Source organism: Dama dama, chromosome 22, assembly GCF_033118175.1.
Source record: "Dama dama isolate Ldn47 chromosome 22, ASM3311817v1, whole genome shotgun sequence".
NCBI classification, from domain to species: Eukaryota; Metazoa; Chordata; class Mammalia; order Artiodactyla; family Cervidae; genus Dama; species Dama dama.
Window position 1 is genome coordinate 40,376,176 of NC_083702.1, and position 25,267 is coordinate 40,401,442.

The 25,267-nt window shown below is 40.4% G+C and overlaps 1 protein-coding gene and 2 pseudogenes across 4 annotated transcripts in view; all 3 read right to left on the reverse strand.

Annotated features, from left to right (window-relative positions):
* DENND5B (DENN domain containing 5B) overlaps window positions 1–25,267 on the reverse strand; it is a 212,454-nt gene that overhangs the window by 23,111 nt on the left and 164,076 nt on the right. For 3 of the 4 annotated variants that reach the window (XM_061125229.1, XM_061125228.1, XM_061125231.1), the window contains 4 exons: window positions 21,544–21,675; window positions 19,907–20,059; window positions 18,942–19,020; window positions 9,599–9,680 (listed from right to left, as the gene is read on the reverse strand). In XM_061125229.1, coding sequence (XP_060981212.1) covers window positions 9,599–9,680; window positions 18,942–19,020; window positions 19,907–20,059; window positions 21,544–21,675 — 446 coding nt within the window. The remainder of the gene's footprint in view (window positions 1–9,598; window positions 9,681–18,941; window positions 19,021–19,906; window positions 20,060–21,543; window positions 21,676–25,267) is intronic. The other variant, XM_061125230.1, reaches the window with a different exon arrangement.
* LOC133043317 (glucose-6-phosphate 1-dehydrogenase-like) lies at window positions 1,408–2,147 on the reverse strand (annotated as a pseudogene).
* LOC133043316 (glucose-6-phosphate 1-dehydrogenase-like) lies at window positions 1,802–3,368 on the reverse strand (annotated as a pseudogene).

A 25,267-nucleotide genomic window follows, 5' to 3' on the forward strand; every position in this document is an offset into this window, starting at 1 on the left:
CAGTTTTATTGAGATATAATTGACACACAACATATAAGGTACACAACATAATGATTTGACTTATATAGATTATGAAATGATGATCACAATGGGTTTAGTAAACATCTACCATTTCTTATAGACACATTAAAGACAGTTTTTTTCCTTGTGATTAGAACTTTTACGATTTACTCTTAACAACTTTGACTTACATTGTATAGTAGTGTTATCTTGTCACGCTGCACAACACATTATATCCCTACTAAGTACTTAAAACTCAGAGTTCACACTTTTTGACTGCCTTCAGATGATCTCCCTCCAACCCACCTTGGCCTCTGGTGATCACAAACCTGATCTCTTTTTCTATGAACTTGTTTGTTTCTGCAGTGTAACTGACCCACAACACTGTGTTAGTTCCTGTTACACAAAAGTGATTTGATTTCTATACATTTCAAAAAGATCACTATGGTAAGTCTAGCTGTCATCTGTCACCATACAACAGTATTACACAGTTACTGTCTATATACGCCACACTACATTTCATACCTGTGATTAATTTATTTTGTTAACTGAAAGTTAGTACCTCAGTCTCCCTCATTTATTTCTCTCCTCTCCCCAAGCCCCTTCCCTCTTAGCAACCACCTGTTTTCTGTATCTATGACTGATTATGTTTGTTCATTTGTTTTCTTTTTTAGATTCCACATATAAGTGCTATCATGCAGGATTTCTCTTCACTTAGCATAATGCCCTCTAGGTCCATCCATGTTATAATACACACATTCTTACTTCTGTCCTTCCCTCCTTCTCTCTCAATCCCTGGATGTACGATTTAGCCTCTCAATCCAGGGCACTGACATATGATCAAATACTTTTTTAAAATTCCTATTTGCTGGTTTAATGACAGGGGACTGAGGTGGGGCATCCCACCTACTGCCTGTTTCCAGTGGGGAGGACATTTGAGGGGGACATTTGAGGAAGCCAAGACATTGGGGGCGGGTGCTGGGCAGCCTGGAAGTTCCTTCCAGGGGTGACCAGGAATATTGAATGGCACTGAGGCTGGTGCAGAAGCAACTGGGCCTTCCTCCTGAGTTCCGAGGAGCCTGCTGATAGCCATGGCCCACTGAGGCCTCTCACTGCCCCTCCCTATGGGCCTCTAACTCCAGTCATCTGGAAAGAGCCAGGACAGACAAAGAGCCACTCTTTTTCCTTCCACTGGGACTCAGTTTTATGGACAGAAGCTGGCTCACTGGTCGCTGGGGATGGTCACAGTGTGATTCTCCAGTGCTCGTGGTTGAAGAATGTAACTGGGCCCAAGGCAGCCATAGCATAGCATGGCCAGAGCCCAGAGCCAGTATTGTAAGGCTGAGGGTTATGGTCCCAAAGTCCTCCTGAAATGGGGTCTGACAGTGGGAAGGACAGAGAGACAGGCCAAGGTAGGTTGGGGTGGGGACCAGGTGCTCAGCGCTCAGAGCATGTGGCGTTCACCCACTTGTCGGTCCCTTTGTACTGGAAGCCCACTTTCTTCATCAGCTCATCGGCCTCTGTGGGGCCTGGGCTACCATAGATATAGGGGATGGGCTGGGGAGTCTCGCGATCGATCTGGTGCAGCAGTGGGGTAAAGATGTGCCCGGCCTGCTGGAGCTCGTCACTGTGCACAAAGTGCATCTGGCTTCCACTGAAGACATCCAGGATGAGGCGTGCTCATATGCATCAGGGAGCTTCACGTTCTTGTATCTGTTCCTGGAGGTCAGGTCCAGCTCTGACTCCTCAGGGTTGAAGAACATGCCAGGCTTCTTAGTCATCACCTCGGCATACACGGCCTCCTTGGGCTGCACACGGATTACCAGTTCGTTGTGTTTGCATTGCTGCTAGAAGACATCACCAGTCATGTTTAGGAACTGCAGACACACCTCAGTCTTGTGTTAATTCAGGGCTCTGCCCCAGCACAGTATGAAGGGCAGCCCGTCCCACCTCTCATTCCCCACAGAGAATATAAAAGCCGCAAAGGTGTCAGTGGTGGACCCACGGGGCACCCTGCGGTCCTCCGGTACCCTCTGGTGGCCTCACCTTCTTCGGTGGGGTTCTCCATGTATTGGCTCAGGACCACATTGTTCACCTGCACCTTTGAGATACATTTCAACACCTTGACTTTATCATCATGGATGTCATCTGAATTGGTGGAGGCGGGCTTCTCCACGGCCACCAGAAACAGGATCTGGAGGAGGGGATTTTGCATCACCTCCCAGATGATCCCAAATTCACTGAAGTAGCTCCACCGGCCCTCAATGCCAAATGGCTCCTTGAAGGCTCCATGCAGGCAATGTTGTCACAGTTCCAGATGGGGCCTGAAGATCCTGTTAACAAAACCTCAGCACCATGAGGTTCTGGACCACCTCCTTGCCCAGGTAGTGGTCGATGCAGTAGATCTGGTTCTCACAAAACAGGGAGGCTGCATGGTCAAACTGCTGGTTGGAAATCTGCAGGTCCCTCCCAAAGAGCTTCTCCATGATGATACAGTTCTGTCTGGCTCACGCAGGTGTCATGGATGTTCTTGGTGACGGTCCCTTAGCTGCTGGGGGACAAGGCCAGGTAGAAGAGGCGTTGGCTTGCGGGCCCTGGTGGAGGGCATTCATGCCAGTGTTGAGGCGCTCCTAGGAAGCCACGTCATCATACTGGCTGGCCATGTAGGAGTTGTGGGCAAAGAACTCCTCCAGCTTGGGCTCCTTCTCTGGGGTAGCTTTGATGAATGGCTCACTCTGCATGCGGATGTTGGCCACTGTGAAGTGGGAGTGGGTGTAGCCCACAATGAAGGTATCTTTTGGCAGAAGCCATCCTGGAACAGCCACCAGATGATGGGGTAGATCTTCCTCTTAAAGAGGATGTGTACATATGAAGATACATTGATGGAAAGAATTGCTTTGGTATAGCTCCTCCCACAGTGTTCCACACGCCTGAGTCCGGCTCAGAGTCACCTGCTCTGCCACGATGCTCTCTGTGCTGGGTGCCTGGCTGCAGGTCGCCTGTGGTCCCCAGTACTGCCCTTCCATGTCTGGGATGCCTTGTGAGTCCTCATGTGTTCACACGTGTCCCTTCCTCCTTCCTCCTGCAGTTTGGTTTTCTCGTGTGCCCTGGGTGGAGGGTTCCATTTCTGCAGTGTGGTCACGCCCCTCGATCCCAGCTGTAGGCCAGCCTTCTTCAGTGCACCCCCCACCCCTTGATAAGGTCACTTGCTCAGGTCAAACCAGCCCTATTAGGCAGCCTCATCATGCCTATTCCCCCAGCAGGGGCAGGGCAAGGGAGGCTGGCAGCTCCAGCTTCCCATCTGCGGCAGACTCCCTTGCGTCTGATCAAACCCTCTTGACAAACAAAATGTAAAATAAAGCATTATCACATCACATGAGAGGCTTAAAGAAGTGGCTGAAAAACACATCAGAATGAGAAAATAAAAGAAAATTCTGTTGCCATTTTCATGTTAACCAACCTCACCTCACCTCTAAGAATTTTTTTCAGAAATTATGACAGACTTAATTTATCTTTAAAGGGCTAAGACCATGACATGTGGTCACAAATGAAGAAAATTGGGGTCAGGCAAGCCCCATTTACACCCTGATTATGGTGGTGGTAGCAGTGGTGGGCACTGGACAACCCACGTGGGCACAGCCAATATGAGCCTAGGAAAAAGCACTGGCTGTTCCTCAACCCTGACATTGCCCAGATTAAACAGCTGACTAAAAGCAACACTGGGAAAGGCTGAGGTATTTACCACTTAAAGTTTCACAGTACTTACAAGGTCCCCCCATGAGCTCAGTGCCAGATAAGAGCCCACATGATCCAGGAATACCACACTGTCAAAGTGTATCCACCCAAAATGAATCTACATGAAGTGTGGTAAGTACTTATATTGTATAATCTTTCCCTAAATATTCTTACTGCTCTAACATAGTAAAATCTACTGAAATTAGTTTTATGCTGGCCTTAAACTGGAGACATAATAGATCAAGAATGTCAAAATGGGATATAATACTTTGAAAAACAATGTATGGTTAAGGAAAATGGGCAGAATTGGAATACATAAAGTGAAACGTATTTTCTTTAGGTGGCTATTGGCATTCCCATCATCAAAATGTTTGCGCTATTTTTTTTTTTTTGCAGGAGGCATGGGCATCAAGAGATGAGGCCACCAGACTCTTCTCAAGCTCTTTGTTTACTGGCACTAGGGAAATTTCTCTGCCTAAAAGACTGCTTCCTAATGTAATTAAAGCTCACAGGATATCACCTGAATTGCTCAAGCTTGCATTCAAGGCCCATGAAGCCTTGGCCTCAACATATTTTCCTATTAAAAAATTCTACTCCAAGCAGTTAACTCGTAGACTCTGTATTTTATTACCTGAAGTACTTACTTTCTTTGAGCTTCCCTATTTGATTCTATTCATGTCTGAAATCCCAGCTTCTTCTAGAAAGCTTTCCTTGACCTTGACAGCCTTCAATGATCTAATTTATGAAGTTCTACAGTCTAATTCACATTTATCATGCACTGTCTACTATTTTATCATTTTCTCCTGGTATACATATTTCTCATTTTGACAAAAGCTCCCTGAGAATGACAAGCCCAATACTTCTTACTAGCCTTGCATCCCTGTTTGTTCCCTCTAAGGCCTAATATGTATTAGAAGCTCAGAAAACTGTTGCTTTGTAAAAAGTCTATATCTAATTTTATGCTTTAAAACAATTTATGCTGTTATTAAACTTTAAATCTATTAAAATTTTTTCTGCAAGGCTATACCATTCAAATCTGTTTTTAATTGGAATAATTTTATTATAGTTAACTATAATGGCATTCAGCATAATATTCTACAAGCTATTACTTCTAAAACAGATCCTGTTGATTCACAGCAAAGTATATATGGTGTGTGGTTTAAATCCTTATTTACTTTATTTGTTTCCAACCCTGGTACAAAGCTTTCTAATTTTTATGTATTCTGTCTTACTTGATTGTCACAATATCTAGTGAGGGGGAGACCATCATTATTTCACTTCAAAGATGAGGAAACTGAGATTCATTGAGAATAAGTGACCCACCCAAGACCACAGAAGTAATACATATTATTCTATAGATGCCACCCATTTTCTACCAAGCATTTCTTCATAGTACTCACATTCTTGGAGAAGTTCTCCTTCTCTAGACCCAGAAGAACCAGAAGAAACAACTCCAGGTACCACCATGACCAGTGCTCCTTATCCGTCCACTAGAACTGAATGGACAAGCAGCATCTACCTGATCTAAGTTGAATCAATCAGATTTTCTCTCACAAACTGGAAATTAGTACACTGAAAAACCAAGTCAGTCCTTGCTGAATGCTTAAAATAAGACGGGTGTTGAGGCCAGGGCTTGGGAGTGCATGTCCACAGTAAAGCAGAAAAGGTGGGAAAGGGGCAGAGGAGAGGAGAAGCCCGCACAAGTGGAGGTAAAAGCAGGGACAGTTTACTTCCAGTGAGATGGACAAAGCTGTTTCCAATCCAGCAACAGTTCTTGGGCTTGGATTCTGGAAAATACCCTTGCATATCTCCCATAAATCCTCCTTTCTCCTGAAGCTAGTTTCAACAGGCTTCTGTTGCCTAAAACTGAATGATTCTTGAGAGCAGAAGCAACTAAGTTTGAATCCACATTTCCCGAATCCACAACTGATCCTTATTTCACTGTTATCACCAGTGAAAGCCAGTAATATTTATTAGAGAAATTAAGGAATTAGCCAATTTTAGTTTAAGTCTACACTCTGCAGTCATAAAAATTCCTCAAATATTCCTTCCTAGGGTAACAAAATTAATCATGCTTATTTTAACTTTAGTGGAGAATACAGCTGATGCTCACAAGCACATATGCAAACATTATTCATAAAAAGATAAAAGTGACCATCAAGTGTACTGTCAAGTAATTCACTCCCATCTTTATATGAAAACCAAATACTTCTAGGATATACTTAAGACATCCTGCTCATTTGTTGACATATTCAGAATATCTATACTTAGACAACAGTACTAACAATCTCCTCAATCATGTAATATTCTACTATGCCCCTCATTATTAATTACATTTTATCATTAACAATAAAAGTTGGTTTGAATGTCTAGATGATATATGCATAGCTACTTTGAAAAGAAATTATAATAATGATAATGGCATGGTAATACTCCTCTTTTATATGTAGATAACCTGTATAATTATTTATTGTCCCAAGCCTTTCTCTTTGGAAGAAAAGAAATCCTTCTATTATTGACAGTACAGTGATACCTAGTATCTATGAAAGTTCTAGGGAATTGTCAGAGATACTAAGATAAAGGGGATAGCCTGTAGACACATCGTCCTGATTCATGGCAGCTGCTGAGCAATCTGGTACCAAGACTCTTGACAACTATAAGGACTCAAAGTCTCTAAACTGCCCATGTCTTTGCCCCAAGACAGAAATTTGGGAGACAGGAGGTACTGGCAGGACAAGAGGCCGACAGAGTGTGAATGAACTCTGAGATCTATGTCATCTAATCTTTAGAAAACAAGTTTTTCTGTTTATCTGTCAAAGTTTAGCATATTACTTAGGTATTTCTCTTTAAGGAAAAAGGTCCACATGAACTATCTAGATTGCAACTAGGGATTACAATGAAGTTCTTGCCAAGAACTTGGAAACAGAAATAAGCACATCCACTGAGATATAGGTAAATATATTATGAGTAAGGGGCTTTCCTGGTGGCTCAGTGGTGAAGATTCTGCCTGCTAATGCAGGAGATGAGGGTTTGATTCTTGGGTCTGGAAGATCCCCTGGAGAAGGAAATGGCAAACCACTCCAGTATTCTTGCCTGGGAAATCCATTGTAAACTTAATACTTTTTCCTTTGTAATTAATAAATTCTTGGGGAAAATACTTTTGAGACTATGCAAATATTCTTGTTTCAGCTTAGATGCTTCAACCACTGATTTTTCTACTTCATTTTTCTACATTTATTAATTGGAGTGCTTCTGTAAAAAACAGCTGTTCCACTGTATTCACTTATTTAACTATTTATATTGGAAAAGGCTCTTGGATATTCACCTTATTTATTTTATTACTACTGTAAGTTACTTTTTTTGCTCAAATTGTTTCAGCTTTGGCCAGTTGGAGCTCTTTCAGGCTGCCTCCTATGTCTTTATTACATGATTTTGGCCTTATCCAAGATACACTTGGTTCATCCTATATTTTCCCTTCCTCAGTTCCTAGAATCAATCAGTTTTCTAGATAGTCGTGGTTCCTTTCGTTGGAGAATGGTATCCAGAAACCAGTCTGTGGGCACTAGCTGTGCTCACTAATGATGGGGTATTACTACTAGGCTCTCTCAGTGGAAAGAGCCTGGAAATATATCAGTGACTGCCAAGAGTAGGAAGCTAGAAGAGGGGCTGATGCAAAAGCAGTAGCACAAGGGGGTGATGGAACTGTTCCGCATCACAATTGTGTTTTTATGAAAACATATACGACTACACACCAAGAATGAATTTCACTGTATATACATTTAAGCAAAACCCCAAACAAAAATCACTAGGATGTGAAGGGAAGCCCAAATGGAATACAAGGTAACAAATCAACCTAATACTGTTACAAATGAATAGTAAGACCACACTGAAGGGAGTGGAGAAAAAAAGAATGAACATAAGTTTTGGAAAACAATATTTTGACTGGATACTGAAAGGCTAATGACAAAACTGAGCTATGCAAACAGTGTGTTTAGTTAGTACCCCTGTTTCTTACAGGGGTGTGAGGCAGCAATTTCAAAACTACCTTACAGGTTGCACAAATAAGTGAATATATTTCAGATAATGAGAGCCAGGTTTCTCATAGTTTGAGAAAAAAATTACAAATAAGGGAGAAGGCAAGAATGACCCCTGTGGTACAGAACTGGAATCAGAGATCTCATTATGAATTTATGGTCTTAAAAATTGTGTGTATAAAAATACATATTCACACATATAAATAAATATAGAAACAGAAATAAATATAGATGTATATGTATGCATGAGTGCACAAGCATACTTTTATTTCCAGGACAATTCTGAGTGCTTTACATTTATTAACTCACTGAATATTTATACAAAAATTTTTAAGAGAAACACTATTATTTAATAGGTGAGGAAACTGGGAATATGAGCAACTGCCCTTGGCCACAGAGCCTAGTAAGCAGCAGAGTTAAAACAGCAACCCTTGTGGGCTGGTTCCACTGTCTGAGATCTTAATCAGCATGCTAGACTGCCTTTTATCAAAGGGATAAATGGACTCCCTTTTATGAAGGGAGTTTATCAAGGCTGGATACCCCTCCCCAAACAAAACCAACAACATAAAGGAGATAAAAGTAAATATGCAGGAAATTGGAAGGAGTAGGGTAGCCTTGTGTAATGTGATCATCTTCTAATTAGGTTTTAGAAGTTTGGTCCTTGAGGTCACCGCTGCAAAGCTCTCAACAATCGTCACCTTAAAATGATGGCTACTGTGAAATCAAGGCATAACACATGTGGTTTTATGTTTCCATTAAGAGAGCGGGAGTGCATTCCTCTCATAGTTAGAACTATTCATCTCTTACTGACCTCAAAAGGAATCATAAGCCACATGAGGACAACTACATTTCATCTATCAAGCAAAAAGAGCATTTAAGATAAAAATATGGAAATGGATTCAGAAAACAAAATCCAACACTTACTGAACTCTTAGGACGAGCCAAGAACTTCTTGAAACTTTTTAGTATAATGGACTAACTTGTTTAAGTCTCACGAGCTAGAGACTCGTTTTTATCTTTATTTGAGAGAAAGAACATGGGCAAACTCTGGGAGATGGTGAGGGACAGGGGGAAGCCTGGAGTGAGGCAATCCACGGAGTCATAAAGAGTTGGACACAACTTGGCAATTGAACAACGAGAGAAAGAAAAACTGAGACAAAGAGAAGTTACAAAAGTGCCTGGGATCACACAGCTTATGTGAAGTCAGGATGTGCTACTACTGTATTATGACGCTACTCATAAAAGTTATGCTTTTCAGTTGTAAGCCTTTGACAAATCAAATAAACATCAATAATTAAATGTTGTAACATTAAACCCATGTATTTTAAAAGTTAACTAAAAAGGAACCAAAATGTTCAAAAGAAAAAACTTCTGTCTTCCTCATTCAATAAATCTATTTTAGGTATGTTGATGCCTTCTAATGATTTTTAAAACCAGTAACTGCATGTGATAATTTTCAGATTTGCACTTGCTTCAAAGGAAATCTACCTGACGGAGATTTTTCTGTTAAGTAACTTGATATTATTTGCAGATTTTTTGGTTTATATCTGGGGATAGTAAGAATTTAAGGATACTAAAAAGAAAAAAAACAAAAGAAATTGTAAAATAATTTAGGGATATTTAAAAAACTTCTCAGTTGCATTTTGCCTTTGGATTTAATGTCAGGAAAATCACAACAGTACGAAAATAAAATAAATGAGATTATAAAAAATGTTTTCTTCAGAATACATAGGCAAAAAATACCATAGTCACAGTTATTTGAGCAATTTATATGAAAACCATGAATATTTCAAAAGTTATCACCATATGCTAGCACATATAACAAATACCTCATGTCTTGGATAAGAGAGACCCTGAGGGTTGGCAACATAACTCCTGAGTCAGATTTTCTTCTTTCTGGTCCAAGGGCAACTAGGTAGAAAAATATCAGCAAAGTATTAGAAAAACAACAGTAGAGACTTAAAAAAAAAATCTACATGGTTCACATTCCACAAATAAATACTTTGAAGCTACTTTGATATGAACAAATTTTAAAGATAACAGAAAAGCTCAAATTTCTTTACCCAGTATTCCTACTTTATCATTACAGTAAACTAGCTATTTTCTTCCTTGTTAATATGGGGCTTTATCTGAAAATTTTAAATGAATCATAAGAACCCACATAGCAAATAAGACAATGTGTGTACATTTTGGCCAGAAGGGCCAGTCATTTTCTAAAGTTATCATTCTAATAGCTCTGAACAATTACAGGAAAGCAGTGTCTGTAAATTAACCTACTAAATACATGAATCATCTCTGGTCTCGTTAGCTACAATCATAAAATTTCCCTTTTGAAAAAATGTTTAAAAAGAAAAACTTAAGAGTTTGGATTCTATAGTCTGATAAGTTTCTACCTCAAGTTCAGAATCCAAGTAACAGTTTGTATGATAAACAAAGTGAGTAATCTAAATGGACAGTTAGAAGTACAATGTCTATGAGTCATTCTCTTATGAAGCCTGAAGAGCTAACATTTATGTAAGAAGGAAAGATTATTTTTTTATATAATAATGGCTAAACAATCAATTATTGGCTAATATACTGTAGTTGGGCTTCCCTGGTGCCTCAGTGGCGCCAATGTGGGAGACTCAGAATCTTCCCTGGGTCAGGAAGATCCCCTGGAAAAGGAAATGGCAGCCCACTCAAGTATTCTTGCCTGGGGAAGCCCATGGACAGAGGAGCCTGGTGGGCTGCAGTCCATGGGGTTGCAAAGAGTCAGATACGACTTAGGGGCTAAACAGTAACAACAATATTGTTGGCGTGCTCAATCTCACTTTAAGTGAGATTCTGTGGAGTTTAGTGCCCTTTATTTCCATTTCCTCATCTGTAAATGAAAACTAAATTGCAACATCACACTTGGCAAATTTACATCACAAAATGAGAATTAAGGATGCGGGTTTTCACTGTACATTAAACTTACATTTAGACCCATTCTACTTTCGGGGGCTAGGATACAATATCAGAACACATAAGTTTATATGAAGCTGGCACTGAAGGAAGACAGGGAACATTTTGGTGGATAACGATCTGCAAGTTTTTGGCACTTGATGCAAGAAGCTCAACTGATACTTGGCAGGTATAACATAAATGAACATTGATGGAGTTGCCAGGACAAAAAGAATGTAGCCAGACCAACCTAAAGGCAGTTCTTTTGAGGGCCTTCCCTACCAAGTGGGTAATAAATAGGGCATCTGTCTTGGCAGTCTGGGGAGGGAGTTTTCAATGGGTCACTGAAAACACTGGTTGATCTCAATACCCAAGAGGTAATAGACACTGAGGACATTATTTCAGAGATTTGCAGGCAATATGCTGTTTGTCTTCCTGTTTGAGATTATTACCACATAACTGTGTTAATTAATGAAAGCACATCCCTCTTATTGGAGAGAAAGTGAAATGCCTCAGAGAATGCTTCTACACCCCAGATGATTAGACAGCATGTAAGACGGCCACACACCTGGTAAGAAATGGGTTGAGAAGAGAAAAAGAAAAAGACCATGAGGCAGGAGAAAGGGGCTGAGTTACCATAATCTGGCAACTTGACCAGAGGAAGACAGGACAATAGAAGGAATCATGCCTCAGGGGGCAGAGAACAGGTGAGATATTAAATAGAGGAGCCTGACATTTAAAAAAGCTGCAGCGTCCACAAAAAGAACATTCACAGGTCTAAGCATGTTCCAGGAATCCTATTTTGGAATCCTCTTTCCATGCCACCCTTCACTGATCAATATTCCTTTTTTTAAAAAAAAATAATTTATTTTTAATTAGAGGATAATTGCTTTACAATGTTGTGTTGGTTTCTGCTGTACAAGGATGTGAATCAGCCGTAAGTCTACATATATTCTCTCCGTCTTCAGCCTGCCTCCCATTCCCACCATCCCACCCCTCTAGGTCATCACAGAGCACCAGGCTGAGCTCCTAGTGCTATGCAGCAACTTCCCACTAGCTATCTGTTTTATACATGGTAGTGTATATATGTCAATACCACCTTCCCCTTCCCCTACTGTGTCCACAAGTCCATTTTCTACGTCTGTATCTCTATTCCTGCTTTGCAAAAGTGTTCATCAGTACCATATTCCTTAAACATACAATATACTTTTTCATGTCTTCATGCAATTTGTTAAAAGCTTTTGCATTTACAGTGTTTCTGTATTTTTCTCCTTGTTGATGGCCTGTTTATCACCTCAGATTGACAGCAGTACAGCATAATGGTTAAGAAGATGGTTTTCTCAAATGCTACAGAGAAATTAATAGCTCACTGGCCTTGGGTGGGTCATTTAACCCTCTATAGTCTGTTTCCTCACCTGCAAATTGGGGACAGTCACAATACCTACCTTATTCAAACAGATGTAAAACACTTATAATAATGCCTGGCACAAAGTAAATTCTCAAAAGAAAAAAGAAGAAATTTAGCTTTAATTCTGCCTCTGTGTGAAATCTTTCCTGAATATACTTTCTCCCCTAGGCACACTGTTAGATAAGTTATTCCCTTTCTCTTGTGGGACTTGTAATACTGAACCTCTATCACAAATCTACCACAATTTAACACTTCTGTTACTTATTATTAAATTATATGCCTCTTGAGGCTTGGTCATATCCTATTCTTAGAATATCCAGAGGGCCCCTGAAAATGCTGAGCAAATACTCATTGAGGAAGATAAGATTATTTAGGGCCAGATGGCAGAACCTTAAACAACAAGTTAGAAACATACAGAAATCCTAGGGAGGGGAAAGAGATTTTGAAAAGAAATGATATGCTTCTCAGTGCTTTTTTTTTGGCCACATGCTATGGCATGTGGGATCTTACCTCCTGACCAAGGATTGAACCCTCACCCCCTGCAGTGGAAGTGCAGAGTCTCAATTACTGAACCTCCAGGGAAGTTCCCTACCGCTTTTCAGTCAGGTAGAGGACAGTGTGATGGTGTGTGTGCACTTAGCCCTCAGTCACCTCTGACTCTCCAGACCCCAAGGGCTGGAGCCCGCCAGGCTCCTTTGCCCATGAGATTCTCCAGGCAAGAATACCAGAGTGGGTAGCCATTTCCTTCTCCAGGGAATCTTCCCAACTGAGGAATAAAATCTGGGTCTCCTGCATTGCATGCAGATTCTTTACCATCTGAGCCAGGGGAGCCCAGTGTTAATGGTATAAATGCTACAAGGGAGATGAGCTAGAAGTTGTTTCAGAGGCCAGCTTGTAGATGAACTAAGACAGGGGCAGTCAGCGAAAACAAAGAGGAGAAACACGCAGTGGAATTAAATAACTAGATTAAGGGTAAGCAAGACTCAAGAGTCAAAACAATATTAAGTATGAAGATAAACTGTTTTACTATATACTATTCCATAATCATAACTTTCCTTTATTTAATCTTGATTTTGCAAATGAAAAAACTGATGCTCAAAGAGGTTAAGAAACCTGCCCAAAAAATTCCATTAATTAAAAGGGGTAGAGTATTCTGATGTCACGTCCAGTGGACTGTTACATTAAGGATGACTTTCTGGCTTTCTTGACTGAGAAGAGGGTTATGATGTCATTAAGTGAAATTGAGAAGAAGGAATAAAGTATGATTGGGACAGGAGGGAGAGGTGCTAAGATAATGAGTTTGTTTCAGGATGAGTTGAGTTTGAGGTCCTACTGGGCTATGGATGTCTAGGAAATAGGGCTGGAGATAGAGACTTATGAAAAATCTGCTAATGGGATAGACTGATGATAACAGTGCATTAGCTGTCAACATAAAGGTGCTGAAGTCCTAACCCCCCAGTACTTCTACAATAAATGTCTGTCGTTTAAGCCATCCCATTTGTGGTCCTATATAATGGCAACTACAAGAAATTAATACAGTATTTTATTAGTAACCTTTGGAGGAAAGTTTAGAAGCCTGTGAACAAAAATGCAGATTAAGGAGTTAAGGAATGAGGCCATAGTTTTAATCTAGAGATCTAAAATCTAAGAAAGTTTCCATGAAGTCTCTTCTAGACAGAAGAAAAATTTATAAACTATTCAAATGTATATTTCTATTAGTATTTCTTTTTCTTTTTTTTTGCTACACTGCACAGCTTGCAGGATCTCAGTTCCCACCAGGGGATTGAACCTGGGTCACAGCAGTGAAACTCTGGAATCCTAACCACTAGTTCAACAGGGAACTTCTTAGTGTTTCTTAATTCGCTATACTCAAATGCAATAGGCTACTTTCTCCTTCAATACAAACACTGGTTTAATACTCAGCCACAGAAATGTCCTTTGTATTCTGCCTGCATGAATGCTACTGCATAGACAGCAAGTACACAGAGTATAGAGACTGCATGTATTATTTTATAGAGTCATAATACACCCACGGGCAGGTAAGTAATAAAAGAAACTTTTGATGAAGATCAGACGTTTAAAGAGTGACTCCAAATTCTTGGCCAGATCTAGAATAACCATTTAAACTACTATTTCTATTCCCTTCTGCATTCTACCCCACTCCTTGCCAATTATTTTATTTTTGCAAACAGAGCATCTCTTTATTTTTTTTTCTTTTTTTAAAATATTGTAGTGGTTTTTGTCATACATTGACATCAATCAACCACGGATTTACATGTATTCCCCATCCTGATCCCCCCTCCCACCTCCCTCTCCACCCGATTCCTCTGGGTCTTGCCAGTGCACCAGGCCTGAGCACTTGTCTCACACATCCAGCCTAGGCTGGTGATCTGTTTCATCCTAGATAATATACATGTTTCGATGCTGTTCTCTCGAAACATCCCACCCTCGCCTTCTCCCACAGAGTCCCTTGCCAATTATTTTAAAAGTGCATTTAAAGTTTAGTCGAAACTTATCGGAGGATGCAAGGTTTGGAGAAAACACCCATGTCTAAGTTGGTCCACATTTTTAAAGGTAGAAACTTTTGGGTGACATATCAAGAATGGTTCTCATTCTAGAATCAACTACATTCTGAGATCCTCTCTCTAAATAGGACTTCTAACTACTAGATACAGTGACTTGGTCAAAATTTGATGAGGTCAAAATTAAGACAGTTCTAAAAGATATGGAGGGAACTTAAGTGCATATTACTAAGTGAAAGAAGCAAATCTGTAAAGGCCTCATACCACATGATGTCAACTATATGACATTCTAGGTAAGGCAAGACTATGGAGACAATTAAAAAGATCAGTGGTTGCCAGGGGTTAGAGGAGAGGGATGGATGAATAGGTGGAATAGACGATTATTAGGACAGTGAAGCTACTCTATATTACACTATAATGGTGGATCCGTGTCATTAACACGTATCTGTCTAAACCCATAGTACGTATGACACATCAAGAGTGAAACCTAATGTAAAGAAATATGGGCTTAGGGTGCTGATGCGTCGACGAAGTTTCAACAACTCCAGGAAAGGTACTACTCTGGTGGAGAAGCAGGATAATGAGGGAGGTTATACATGTGCAGGGGTAGAGGGTTTAGGGGAAATCTCTGAACCATCTGCTCAATATTGCCATCAACCTAAAACTGCTCTAAAAATAAAATCTATCAAAAAATCTTAAGACAGTCTACCCTGCTATGGTCCTTTTGCTAAAACAGACTTTTTCCATTCTTCTACAATCCTTAAAATGTCTGATTCTTGTTTAGGGCTGCTTCCTGGCTCAATGCTAGTAAGAGCTGTGTTCAAATTCACTGTGAATCTCTAAGGACTTGGAGGATCTTTGCATAATATGAAGATGCATACTGTTTACTGCTATTAATTAGAAAGCTAAGTAGTTGGCAAACAATTTTTTTGGGAAAAAAAAAAAAAAACCCCACCAGATTTAAAATCATTAAAGTCAGGGAACTGCTAATTTCTGTATAATTAGAACACTGTTTCTCAATAATGAATTTTATTTTTAAACTGATGTTTTTACATACATTTCACAGTCTTATTTTTAAGTCCTAACTTCATGGGCTGAATCATCACAAGTGTTAGAGCAATATTTATCAAATCCACCCCTCCAAACAGACAGCCAATTTGATTTCAAAAGCTACACAGCTTACATTAATCCTACTTAGGACCAGTGTAATACTTAGCTTATGTTTATTCTTTGATTACCAGCCCTCACTGACACTTGGCAGTGCAGCACGACGGCTGCATGAGGCTTTGACACGTTCCGTACTTCTGAACCCTGACTGGAGTTTTACTAGTGTCATTACCGACTGCCTGAAGCGCCCTGCAAATGGCTGAGTCTCTGGTCTCTAGCTCAACCACCCAGGATTTGGTTATTCAAAGCCATGAACTTCCTGGTGTTGCCTGGTAGCTGCTCACTCTAACAGATGGACATTCTCACATGCCTGTTTCAGTCAGTCAGTCAGTTCAGTCGCTCAGTTGTGTCCGACTCTGCGACCCCATGAATCGCAGCACTCCAGGCCTCCCTGTCCATCACCAACTCCTGAAGTTTACTCAAACTCACATGCCTGTTTAGTAGAAGTCAAATGCCTCCCTGCCTAACAAAGCTTGGTTTTGCAACATTTCATCCTACAAATAGTTATTTCTTCCTAGGAATTTATTCTAATTAGGGTAAACTACATTGAATATCACTACAAACAAAGCTAGTGGAGGTGATGGAATTCCAGTTGAGCTATTTTAAATCCTAAAAGATGATGCTGTGAAGGTGCTGCACTCAATATGCCAGCAAATTTGGAAAACTCAGCAGTGGCCACAGGACTGGAAAAGGTCAGTTTTCATTCCAATCCCAAGAACGCTCAAACTACCGCACAATTGCACTCATCTCACATGCTAGCAAAGTAATGCTCAAAATTCTCCAAACCAGTCTTCAGCAATACGTGAACCGTGAACTTCTAGATGTTCAAGCTGGTTATAAAGGCAGAGGAACCAGAGATCAAATTGCCAACATCCCCTGGATCATGGAAAAATCAAGAGAATTCCAGAAAAACATCTATTTCTGCTTTATTGACTATGCCAAAGCCTTTACCTGTGTGGATCACAATAAACTGTGGAAAATTCTGAAAGAGATGGGAATACCAGACCACCTGACCTGCCTTTTGAGAAACCTGTATGCAGGTCAGGAAGCAACAGTTAGAACTGGACATGGAACAACAGACTGGTTCCAAACTGGAAAAGGAGTACATTAAGGCTGTGTATTGTCACCCTGCTTATTTAACTTATATGCAGAGTACATCATGAGAAACGCTGGGCTGGAAGAAGCACAAGCTGGAATCAATTGCCAGGAGAAGTATCAATAACCTCAGATATGCAGATGACACCACCCTTATGGCAGAAAGTAAAGAGGAACTAAAAAGCCTCTTGATGAAAGTGAAAGAGGAGAGTGAAAAAGTTGGCTTAAAGCTTAACATTCAGAAAACTAAGATCATGGCATCTGTTCCCATCACTTCATGGGAAATAGATGGTGAAACAATGGAAACAGTGTCAGACTTTATTTTTGGGGGCTCCAAAATCACTGCAGATGGTGATTGCAGCCATGACATTAAAAGACACTTGCTCCTTGGAAGGAAAATTATGACCAACCTAGACAGCATATTAAAAAGCAGAGACATTACTCTGCCAATAAAGGTCCATCTAGTAAGGCTATGGTTTTTCCTGTGGTCATGTATGGATGTGAGAGTTGGACTGTGAAGAAAGCTGAATGCTGAAAAATTGATGCTTTTGAACTGTGGTGTTGGAGAAGATTCTTGAGAGTCCCTTGGACTGCAAGGAGATCCAACCAGTCCATCCTAAAGGAGATCAATCCTGGGTGTTCTTTGGAAGGACTGATGCTGAAGCTGAAACTCCAATACTTTGGCCACCTCATGAGAAGAGTTGACTCATTGGAAAAGACCCTGATGCTGGGAGGGATTGGGGGCAGGAGGAAAAGAGGACGACAGAGGATGAGATGGCTGGATGGCATCACCGACTTGATGGACATGAGTTTGAGTAAACTCCAGGAGTTGGTGATGGACAGGGAGGCCTGGCGTGCTGCGATTCATGGGGTCACAAAGAGCCAGATATGACTGAGGGAGTGAATTGAACTGAGGGCAGTGTAGTATCCAATTCCTCTTCCTAGCTGTCTCAGTGGATACATTGAAAAAAGTAGGTTTCCAATAATAAACACCACTTTTAGAGTAGTATTGCCCTCTAGAGGCAGTGAGGGGAATGGAAATAGTGTGCTTCAATCATACTTGCAATGCTTCCTTTTCCTTCTTTTTAAAAAAATATTTATTTTTTTGGCTGTGCTGGGCCTTCGGCGTGGCACACAAGATCGCCAATCCTTGTTGCTGCTTGTGGGATCTGTAGTTGTGGCATGGGGGATCTAATTCCCTGAGCAGGGATTGAACCCAGGCCCCTTGCATTAGGGGATGGAGCCCTAGCCACCCACCTAGCACTGCGAAGTCTCTGCAGTGCTTTGTTTCTAAAGTTAGTGGTTGGCTTATGAGTTTGTTTTTTTTAAAGAAGTCTTTAGAAAATATTTTTTTCAATGTCTAATTCATAATTTTAGAAAATGTTCCCAAATAGCTGATTCAGTATAAAACATTTTATCTCTACTAGCTCTCTACTATTACTTCTTTTTATGAAACAGATGGTTACTTTGCTTAAAGAAAAACAAGCTCCTTTTTATGAAAAATATACAACAGGCAGAGCATCTAGGAATCCTATATAATTAAAGAGCTAATGAATCATGATAGTGTAACATAAGATGTCTCATTATAAATTGAAGAATATGATTTCTGAAGATTTTTGAAATATATATATATATACATGCTTTCTCCCCTGAAAGATTATTAACAATGTGATAAAACTTTTATTCAAGAAAAAATTAGTATACACCATACCCTAATACTGGTTAGAGTAGGAATACTACTTATATGATTCTTTACACCTTATTAGAAGTTTTCAAATGTTATCTGATTTGATCAACATTATAGCCTTGGCATGGCTCATATTATTTTCCCAATCTGTGGGTAAGGAAGCTGAAGATCAAAAAGGTCAAGGGACTTTTCCCAGGTCTCAGAGCTATTAAGTAATATTCCTCCTCTTAGTCTGCCCACTATTGGCAAGATGGGGTGAGTGAGTGTCAGTTTGAGAGAGAGAGAGGTGAGGACAAAGCCATAGGAACTGATTTTTCACATGGTCCACTGCTGCCAGTGCTCTAGAAACAATCAAGCTAATGAATTCTCACCTGGCGACTCTGCAAGGTGCTCTTGTTTCTCTTCTCTGTCCTGAAACTGAATTAAATGTGACCACAAAGCTGACTTTCCCTGAAAGTACAAGGCATATATAATTTTTCATTTTATAAGAAACAATTCATTAAAAAATAACTTATCATCAAAACCGTTCACATTGAAATGCCTATTCTGAAGCTGGGAAACTGCAGTTCATCCATTCCTAGGTGTGTGACATCCTGAGCATCCCACTCCATGTGTAGTGAGGGTCATCCTTTGCCTCACTGACAAGGCTGGCAGCAGCCTGGGGAAGGGCAGCTAAGCAAAGGCCAGAAGTGCAGGCATGGAAATTCCCAACTTCAGCTGGGTTGTTACTTCAATGTATGTAACTAGGGCTGTCTACACTGGCCACATTAGTCAGCGTGGAATTAAAGGCTCTAGCAACACAGAATGTATTTGTGTATGCAAAATATGTTTGAATGTATACAGGAGCAATGAGGGAAGAAAAGTGGTGCAGGAGGAGAAACAGAAAAGATGAGGAAGAAAGAAAGATGCACACAGCAGGAAAAAAAAAAACAGAAAGGGAGATAAGAGGGACAAAAGCAAAGAAAGCATCTAATTTTTCCACCCTGAATTACCAGACAACTTAAAATGGCAAAGAACTATTAATTCTGGCTAATATTTAGATTTTTTTCTTAGACAGTGATGAAAGTAGATACTTAATGGAATCTATAGTGAATACAGTCCCTGCAGTGAATGTGTTCTTTTATCTTTTCCTGTTTACCAGGAAAGGAGCCCCAAACTGCTTGCTAATCATGGGTTGTATTTTCCTTTTCTGAAATTAAAATGTCTGTGGTATATTTCTCATTATCCTGTGACAAAGGGACTTATCCTTTCATTTTTATGGCTTTTTTCCTTTTTGTTGCTTTTCTTAACAGGACTTGTAACTGGTCCTGTCAGCAGTGCCTCTTGAACCTGTTACCTGCTTGACCTGCAAGCCGTGGCTCCATATCCTTTCCAACAGGTCACAGAGGCTGGCAATCAGGGTGTTCTCCTCCAAGCCAGTTATGTTTGCTTCCCCATGGCCCAGTTCCACTGCTTCGTGTCCCATCTTCTCCACCAACATGCGTTTCGTCTGAAAATATCACATGTGGTCTCAAGTGTTATTCCAGCAATGAGCCGCCAAGTCAATTCCTGAATCGGGAGACCTGGGTCCTCTTCACTATATTTCTAACTGCAGATTTGGAATCGCTTTGGGGAAAGTGTCTTAATCTCTGTGGTCAACTAATGAATAATATCATGTATAACTATTCTATCAGAGAAATAGAGAGCCACTAAAGAGAAAGTCTGATGCTATTTTAAAGTATCCTCGTGAAAATGCTTATGTACAATAATTTTCAGATTACTAATTTGAATGAAGTGAAGTGAAATGAATTCGCTCAGTCATGTCCGACTCTTTGTGACCCCATGGACTGTAGCCTACCAGGCTTCTCAGCCCATGGAATTTTTCAGGCAAGAGTATTGGAGTGCGTTGCTATTTCCTTCTCCAGGGGATCTTTGTGACCCAGGGATCGAACCTAGGTCTCCAGCATTGCAGGCAGACGCTTTACCATCTGAGCCACCAGGGAAGCTACTAACTTGAATAACATTGGGCAATTACATCAGATCTACTATATATCACAGAATCTGAAACTCCATCCTGCCACCACCACTCATGCTCCATCTTAGCACACTAAAGATATTCACACTTTGTTTTGATTGCACTCAGGCAAAAACCACAATACAAACAGGCAGTTCTAAATTTTTTCAGAACTCTGTAATTTCTAAGTGAAGCAGACCTCTTTTTTCCTTCTTCATTTTCCCTTTCATCTCTTCTCTGGAATGAGTATGTACCAGAAAATGGAAAGGAAATGGAAATCAGTTTCAAGTATGGTAACTTACAGCAGACCTAACTGTCCTCATAAAATGTAAGTGAGAGAAAATCTAGTTACTTTAGGCAAGGACCATGTCTGTGTGATTCAGCATTGCAAGTTGATGCTGACATGGTGCATTTACTGAACACAGAGAAGGTACTCAAGAAATGACTGCCAAATAAATGAATGGCTGAAATGATGTTCTGAGTTTTGTCAACTTGTAGTGCTACCTCTGATAAACACAGACATCTGAGAGGAGACTCATGTATAACACACAAACCTACAACACAGCTAAGATCTTCTTCCTTATGGGTATATGCACACACATATGGGCACAGATGAGGTTCTACACAGGTTCACATAAAGATGCATACAAACACATACAAAAAATGTGCTGCCTTTCACATAAGTTGACAACATCCCTGACAGAACTTGTGATTGGCTTAATATCTGTCCATGTTGGAGAGAAGACAGCAACAGCTGAAAGGTGAGAAAAACTGCAGGGCTCCCATGTCACTGATTCTGTGGGTGACAGAACCCACAGAGGTTCATGACTTTAGTAAAGAGCACACGAGGTTTATGCCCCAGTATTAGTGTCTTTCTAGTGAAGCTAAAGACTCAAGTAGGGGCTGGCTCAGTTCATTTTAGCTTCATACATGGAGTGAACATGGATGCGCACTGTCCTGCACCAGTGAGTAATACGTACCTTCATTCTACATTCTTTTAATAAGCCTTCTACAAATTTCCAGTTGGTTTGTGCAATCACTGCAGGAGAAAGGTCTGACAATTTGGGTTGCCTCAGGTTTTTTCCTAAACTTCGTGCCTCTTGCATGTATTTCTAAAAATTAAAGAGTATTTTTAATGCATAAACATCAGATATTCTTCTAACCTACTTAACCTTAAAAATAAGTGCAGGAACAAAATGCAAAAAAGGCCGTACGTCTATATATGTGCAACAGCAGTTCAAGGTTTAGTACACTGAAAGGCAGAGGGTAGTCACATTCCCTCTACTGTTAGTCCCATGAAAATGAGAGTGACAGAAGCCACAGCAAATAAAAACTCATTCAGGCTTTTCACTGGGAATACCCAGTGTGCGATTAGTTGGGATTATGGCTAGGATGGAAAAACTGGGGTGTCTGAATGAATATCAAACCCAGGGTTTTCCAGGAACCCAGTGATTCTCAAATCACTGGTTTCCTCCACCTATTTCCCTACAGATCAAGAGCCTTGAGGCGCTTCCAGCCTCTTGGGCAGTGCTGTCCTTTGTTCTAATCAAGTCACAACAGTAAATTAAGTCAGCTCTGGAAAATGGCTGCAATGAATTTTATGACCTCAGGCATATGTGCTTACTCATAAAATGGGCATAAAACAAGACCACCTGCCTCTTAACAAAGGCTATGAGACCACTCTGACAAGTATCACGTACTCCCAATGCAGGAGGTGACTTCTTATTTCCAAGACTCTTTGAGACATCCCTACTTTGCCTTGTTCCATGGTCAAAAGAAATCGGAAATATCATATTATTTTAGGAGATACGACAGCTCAGAGAGGACCATAGAAACTCAGACCACTGCTCTTGAACTTTGGTTAGTGAATTTCCAGTAAGAGAAGCACTACATGTAATTAGTTCAGGACAGCTGTTATCTCTCTTCTTTCTGTGGCACCTGCAAAAGCTCATCCGGATACCTTAGGTTGGTGTCAGGACCGCAGGGCAGAATCTCCAAGAAGTCTAAGTGTCTTAGGTCTGTATTTAGAGAATAATTCCTCTAATTATATAGTAAAACCAGCAGTTTATTGGAGTGAGAGAGACTGCAAGCCAGCACATCCTCCCACAGACACATATGTGAAATCTATCTTTACTATCTTAAGGGGAGATTTGATAGTATAAGAAAAATATGTGTAAAATCTTTTGCATTCTTTAAATAAAAGAGAGTTTTTGCACATTTAACACATTTCCCCTTTGGAAGAAAAATAACCTGCTAAATTTAGTACAATTGTTCAAAATCTCACCAATTAGGGATTCAACAGAGCCATTTACCTTCTACTTCCCGACCCTCCTGACAAAAGGCAGCATTTACAAAATAATCTCTTTTCCAGTGTACTTATTTTAAGGATGGATTTAAAAATTAAATGGACTCTGCACATGGTTAGTTGTGTATATTTCTTCCCACTTCAAATCCTTTTTAGAGGGTAAAAGGAAGAGGGAAAATTGACAATGAGAGGCAACAATCTCCACCAGGGAAACTAAGGGTAACAGAGTTGTGTGAAACACCCTGAAGGTTAGTATAAATAAAAGCAGGAAATGAAGAATTTCAGAAAAATAAACCTGAGATGTAAGACAGGGATCATATATGAGACTACAATTATCTACATTTCCTATCATTTCAGGTTGTACTAATGTTATTTGGAACATTACAACTTAGAGATAAATGGTTGGTAAAAACAAATGTTAACTGCTAATGTTAAAAGGGTTCTGTTTCTCCACAGGCCTTAATTCCTCCATCTTTAGGACCATGCAAATGCAGAGAGAACCACTACAAGATCCAATTCTCAAGAACACTGAAGTATCACACTTGGCTTAGGAAGAAATACACTAGCTACAATGAAAGAAGTGAGGTACATGATAAAGCAAGAGAATAGGAAGAAGCCTCAGGCATTTTTCCTTTTCTCTGAAATATATGAATAGATTTTAAAAAGTCAATAGTTGGATTAAAAATTAAGCACTGTTTAAAATTTAGGTTCTGTTTTATAATATAAATGACAGCAAGCTAGAATGGGACTGTCCTTTGAGTGGCCATAGTTACTGATCAGCCAACACATATGAGGCGGATACAGTATTAGCCAACAGTGAATTCCACAGAGCCGCATGCAAACTCTCCTTCTGAGCACCTTTGTTGAGGCCACATAACAAGCCACACTCCATGGACATGTGCAGAATGAATACAGGGGTAGTTAAAGACCCCTTCTTGCAGCAAGAAGTGAGGCGGCCTCTGCGTACTGCAAAAGCAAAGCAGTGCCCTCACAGTAAACAAGCGACAATAAAGACGTGCTTTCCTCGGGGTAACTGGGGGAAAAGGTGCATTTTAAGATAAAAAACTGAGATGGAGGAAATCTTTCACAGGGAGTGGTTTCATAATAAAGTCCACTTTCCTACGTAGGAAGGTCACCCCAGGTTTCTTCTGAGATTTCTACTATGCTCTTCCTCATTTCTGTCTAAGCCAAAAATAGTAGGAAAGTGAATGAATAAAATGAAAGTTGCTCAGTCGTGTCCAACTCTTTGTGACCCTTATGTGACTCTTACGTGACTTAATAGTCCATGGAATTCTCCAGGCCAGAATACTGGAGTGGGTAGCCTATCCCTTCTCCAGTGGATCTTCCCGACCCAGGAATTGAACTGGGGTCTCCTGCATTATAGGCAGATTCTTTACCAACTGAGCTATCAGGGAAGCCCAAAATAGTAGGAACTACCTATGAAAACATATCCTATTATTCAATAAGCACTGAAATAATTGCTCTCCAGTACAGGCTTTCATATAATAAATACCCTGTCCCTCTAATCAACATGGAGCATGTGAAGAGCAGACCAATGTAAAGTTAAGTACATTTATCTTACTATGTCATAATGGGATAAAATACAACCAGAAGTCCTAAGTAACTCTGGCCCTCAGGTGAGTCATGTTCAGTGCAACCCAGTGTGCAGGGGCCTGGGAAGAGTACTGGCTTGGAGTCAGGAGCCTGGCCTGTGGGCCTAGCTCTGCCTCTGTGTCCATTTGACTTTAGACAAAGCCTTTTGGACTTGCTTCCCTGGTGGCTCAGATGGTAAAGACTGCCTGCAATGTGGGAGACCCAGATTCGAACCCTGAGTCGGGAAGATCCCCTGGAGAAGGGAATGGCTACCCAATCCAGTATTCTTGCCTGAAAAATTCCATGGACAGCGGAGCCTGGCAGGCTGCAGTCCATGGAGACAGAGAGTCAGATGTGACTGATCAACTCACACCTGGATTAGGTTAAATCATGTCAAGCTGAACAAAGATACCTCAACTGTTTCTCTTAGCACTAAGATTCGATATTGGAGATCTGATTTTCTGACCACATAAAATACAGACCAGGAACAAGGAAGGGTAAAATAAAACACTGCAGAGATAAACTCAGCAAAAGAAAAGTTGTTTGAAAATGAATCACTTCTGCACTTTTGCAAAATGCTTAAGTAAAAGAAAATTTGAATACTTAATATATTTCCCCTTTTTGGAAGAAAAACAATGTGCTAAATCTAGTCCCCTTCTTCTCCCTCAAAAATACCACTGATTTGGGATTCAAATAATCAGTTTTCTCTGCCAAAAGTAGAGAATACTCGTTAGCGCAAACACCATCATGAAGAGGTACAAGTCACAAAAGGAAGTGGAGAGCTAAGATTTCACGTCACAAGGTGA